This window comes from Alosa pseudoharengus, unplaced genomic scaffold (genome assembly GCF_046254945.1).
Source record: "Alosa pseudoharengus isolate Yale_2024_CS ecotype anadromous, Long Island Sound unplaced genomic scaffold, YU_APseudo_1.1 YU_APseudo_1.1_scf_9, whole genome shotgun sequence".
Taxonomy (NCBI): Eukaryota; Metazoa; Chordata; class Actinopteri; order Clupeiformes; family Clupeidae; genus Alosa; species Alosa pseudoharengus.
This window is the reverse complement of record NW_027468881.1, coordinates 22,270,493-22,275,492: the sequence shown is the minus strand read 5'-3', so window position 1 is coordinate 22,275,492 and position 5,000 is coordinate 22,270,493. Positions and strand designations below refer to the sequence as shown.

General features: G+C 46.3%; 1 protein-coding gene across 1 annotated transcript in view; it reads left to right on the top strand.

Annotated features, from left to right (window-relative positions):
• The window catches only part of camta1a (calmodulin binding transcription activator 1a), a 358,471-nt gene that overhangs the window by 339,748 nt on the left and 13,723 nt on the right, over nucleotides 1-5,000 (top strand). The window contains exons 12-16 of the mRNA XM_076275609.1: nucleotides 1,588-1,805; nucleotides 2,294-2,490; nucleotides 2,788-2,866; nucleotides 3,682-4,075; nucleotides 4,830-5,000. The exon at nucleotides 4,830-5,000 is cut by the window's right edge and continues 84 nt beyond it. Coding sequence (XP_076131724.1) covers nucleotides 1,588-1,805; nucleotides 2,294-2,490; nucleotides 2,788-2,866; nucleotides 3,682-4,075; nucleotides 4,830-5,000 — 1,059 coding nt within the window. The remainder of the gene's footprint in view (nucleotides 1-1,587; nucleotides 1,806-2,293; nucleotides 2,491-2,787; nucleotides 2,867-3,681; nucleotides 4,076-4,829) is intronic.

The following is a 5,000-nucleotide window of genomic DNA, read 5'->3' as shown; positions in this document are numbered from 1 at the left end:
CAGCCCTGTCGATCGCTCCTGTTTGTGTGGAGGTGCCAACTGAGCCTCTTCTAACTGGTTGATTACATGGACAACTGTGTGTAGATCAGGTCAGTTGTATTTGTATTTTTATAGGGTGACATGAATTGATTTCTTAATTGTTTTTTATTTTAATTTGATTTAATGAGATTTGAATGATAGATTGAGTGAAAAAAAAGATAGAAGCATCCTGAGGATTGTTGAAAACTACTTTTTGTCTTGGTGCAGTGGCAGTGTTAGTTCTTTTGTTTGTTTATGTTTTGTTAAATTTAGTCACCATTTGTGAATAATATTACTGACATTATGTTTTTCTAAAAGAGCCAATTGCACCTCAGGGGAAGCTTAAACTTGAGTACAGTATTGTGAAGAGATGCTCCACTCCACGGTGCTCTGAAGTGTTTGTGTGTACACCTTGCTGGGGTTGTGAAGGCAACTCCCGTAATCAGCAGGTGCGGAGCAGATGCTGCCCTTTTCCGTGGAGCGCACGGGACGAGAGCAGGCGCGCTTCACGCTGGGCATAATCCCAGCCTCGGTTAGCTGGAATCGCGGTCCCCCTTACAAATGCAAAAAAAAAAAAAAAAAACTGGGCATCTGTGACCCAGTAAATCTCGGAGCTTCTGTGAACACCTCACCTCCTCCTCCCCCCCCCCCAACTCTCGACATCCATTAGCTGATGCTGCTTGCTGTTGCTGCTGTTGATGTTGTTTTTGCCTATAAGCATTCATTAATTATCGAGAGGGATTTTTTTTTTCTCTCTTTTTCCTGGCGTCGTTGTTGTCATAATGTTGCATGGTCAGTAAATTGTGATTGATGTCCTCATTACCAATCCCTCACACTTATAGCAATTCCACTAATGACCGAACACAATGAGGTGCAGGGCACCATGGAGGGATGAGTGTAGAGTTTAGGCAAAGAGGCTTTATGCCGGAGGAGAGTCCTCCCAGAGCTGTGGGTCTCAGTGGGATACCAGGCACTGCTGGCTTGGAACCCCTCAATAACATACTGTATGCGTTTAGAATAATGAAATTTATCTCCGAGTCGGAGAGCTGTACCGTGTGTACGCTGACCATTCCAACATCATGGCTCTTACTGACTGGTCTGGTGTTTCAGCATTGGATTTTGAATGTGTGTGTTTTGTTGTGTCGGGAATTTCATGTACAGTGTATGTGTTATACGATCTGGTGACATTTGTATCTCCCTTTTGCTTCATAGGTTAGGCAAGATTATTCATTGGGTCTGCATTTTACATCTGAATTTGAAATCTAGAATTAAATCTAAATATATCTACATCTAAATCTGAAACCGAATCTGAAATTGAATCTGAATCCAAATTTGTATCTGAATCTACATCTGATTGTGTCTCCTGTTCTGATCCTGATCATCAGGAAGCAGTCTGTGCTTCTGTCCTCCTGCCTGTGTCTGCCCTGCAGATGACCAGTTCAGAGTCTAAATCTGATTCTGGCTCCATTTCCACTCTGTCTTTTTGATCCTCCTGACTGTGGTTCCCAAACTGACCGAGTGCTCCTGTCTTGCTCTGCCTTGTGTGTGTCCCCCCCCCCCCCCCCGCAGATAACCAGTTCAGAATGTCCATCCTGGAGCGGCTGGAGCAGATGGAGCGCAGGATGGCCGAGATGGCCGGCCACCAGCAGCAGGGCGGTGGAGGAGCGGGAGGCGCCGGAGCCGGAGGAGGCGCAGTAGGAGGAGGTGGTGCAGGAGGAGGAGGAGGTGGAGGATCAGGAGGAGGCGGCGCTGGCGGAGGCAATGGAGGAAACAGTGGGCAGTCTCAGGTAGGTTTGTCCACTGCTGCACAGGACATGGCACTGGTGTATGGAAAGGACAGCAATCAGGGAGATTCATTCATCCTGACTGTCTTCCATGCTCAACCGGAGGCGTGTTTCATACGACTGGCATCCGTATCAAAATCATGTCAACATGACACTTGTCATCTTCTGTCTGTAGTCATTCCGATGTAGTGACAGCCTCATGTGTCATGTTACCATTACTGGTAATAGTTATGACAGGTCTTTCAATGTGAAACATCATCCATCTGACTTAGTCGTTCATGTGATCATGTCATGTGTTCAAATGCAATTTGTGTAAAGGAGAGTTGAGTACCTGATGTTAGGACTTTCACTTTACTCATCCCCTTTTAGTAACTATGTTTCTAACATCCGGTGTCTGTGTGTGTGTGTGTGTGTTTGTGTGTGTGTGTGTGTGTATGTGTGTGTATGTGTGTGTGTGTGTGTGTGTGTGTGTGTGTGTGTGTGTGTGTTAGTGCGTATCGGTGCAGGGCCAGGCGGGCAGCTCCTTCGAGAGCCGCGTGGTGGTGGTGTGTGAGAAGATGATGAATCGCGCCTGCTGGGCCAAGTCCAAGCACCTCATCCACTCCAAGACCTTCCGTGGAATGACCCTGCTGCACCTGGCCGCCGGGCAGGGCTACGCCACCCTCATCCAGACCCTCATCAAGTGGCGGTGAGTTGAAAAACACAACACGGAGCTCAATGACAAACATACGTACGGTACTGGTATCTAAATCACATTATAGACATTATAGACCTTCTTTCTATGTGTAGTAAAATAATCTATAAACACGCACTGTGGTCTATACATTGCATAAATCATGTATACAATGTAAGTATATCATTAGACAGTGTCTGAAATATTAATACTTTCAGTGCATGCATTAGTGTGATGCATAAGTAGTCCTATACGTGTATAGTTCAGGTTTTATTTGTATAAATGTTCCGCTGTTGTCTTTGCCCTCTCCAGCACGAAGCATGCTGACAGTATTGATCTGGAGCTGGAGGTCGACCCTCTCAACGTAGATCACTTCTCCTGCACCCCTCTGGTGAGAAACTCGGACTTAAACGCTTCTCTAGCACTCTGCACACACAGCACTGAAATAGATAGTAGCAGTAAACTCTATGGGAGCAGCCGGAGCAGGTTATATCAGAGGTGTGTTCAAAATAGCGAACAAAGAGAGATGTTCACGAACCATTTCAAACAGTGTTTCGTTTGCTTTGAATCCACCGCCAGCGTTTGTGAATGCACACTTAACGCTCTGAGGACGTTGTTTTTTTTTTGTGCAAACATGGATGACGATGAAATAGGATTGCAGTTTAAATTGAGCCATTAAGAAGGTTCACACAAAAATGTTCAAATATAAAAGTTCAAAGACAAAGTGTTTGCCTTTACCATTCGCCTCTATTTGTCAAATTTGAATTCACCACGACCCTTTGCCAGATTCAAACAAGATCTACTGTAGTCAGATTCAGATGCAGACTAAGACCTAACGTTTCCTGTCTGTGCCTATGGCTGAATTACAGCTGTGGAGATCTTCTTTTGCCCGCCCCACATTCATGTTATTTTGCATGAACTGATTCACTGATGTTTTTTTTTTCTCTCTGTATTCAACATTAAAATATGATAGATCCATACACCAAATAACTTCTGTGAAATTATTTTATTTGCCAGTTTCACGGGAGCTACTTGGATTTAGAGATTTTTCATAGTTTCTACATGTTATTTTATCTAGCACCCATCCTAGTGGACATTTTTATACGTATGTGTGACTTCTCTGTTGTTATCTCTCTCTCTCTCTCTCTCTCTCTATCCCTCTCTCTCTCTCCCCCCCCCCCCTCCCGTCTCCTGGTCCTTGTGCAGATGTGGGCCTGTGCGCTGGGTCACCTGGAGGCCGCCGTGGTCCTCTACAAGTGGGACCGCCGGGCGCTGGCCATCCCAGACTCTCTGGGCCGGCTGCCGCTGTCCATCGCCCGCTCTCGCGGCCACACCAAGCTGGCCGAGTGCCTGGAGCAGCTGCAGCGGGAGGAGCAGCAGACGCCCGCCTCCCTGCCCCCTCCACCGCCTCCGCCCCCACCACCCAGCTCCCGCCTGGGCTTCTCCCCCGGACCAGGCCCCGGCTCCGGCCACGACGCACCCACCTCCGACGGCAGCGGCTGGATGGTCAACTGGGCCGCGGACGCAGTGATGGCCCCCAGTGGGCAGAGGAGTGGTTCGGGCACCACCACCACCAGCACAGCCAGCAGCGTGACCTCCGGTGAGAGCTGGTCTTAAAGCGTTTTGTGTTTGAAACTGAAAACACGTTCTTGTGGATTAAGGCATGGGTCAGGCTGGTGTAAAGAGACTGCACTTCACTGTTGTGACACAGCACAATAATAATAATAATAATAATAATAATAATAATATCAAAATGTAATGTCATGCAACACTATGCTATATGCAAGCACCGGTGGTCAGTACACAGACAAATCAGTTCATTTAAAGTGATGCTGTTTCCATAAAACTTCTAAAAATCAAACAAACTCACATTTAAAGTCAACCTCTGTCATGTTTTTATAGATGCTACAACTTTCTCAACTGATTTCTGCTACTTTTCACTGTGCCACGTATCAATAAATATTGCTAACACTGCCTGCTCTCATTGCATGGGAGTCACATGAGCCCTAGGTTTAGTGTTCAGATTTCACAGGACTTAATGTTTTATAGGTTAGGTCAAATTGTTATCATGGTTAGTAAAAAAAACATGTTTTTTTTTTTAAATGTGGTCTACAAATTAACCCTTGGGAATGTTGGAAAATGAACGTTCGAAAGAATATCTGGGTTCCTTGAATTCAACATGGAATTTTAGAACCTTAAATTGTTGTGGAATGGAATCTTTTGTTAGAATGTTCAAAAACTCATACCTTTTAAGGTTTAAATGAGCGCACATAAGGTTGGTAAGCAGCCACGATATTACAGTACTCTACAACTTTCATAAAATGCAGCTCTCATGTCTGTCCACTCTCCCTCAGACCTGAGGAGGCCGAGGTCAGAGCCCTCCCACTACTACAGCAGTGAGTGTCAGCGGGACCTGCCCCTGGCCAAGAAACACAAGCCCAACCCTGAGGCCGCAGGGGCCCACACGAGACCCGACAAGGCCATGTCCGTCCCCCTCAGCCTGGAGCAGCAGCAGCTCCACAAGC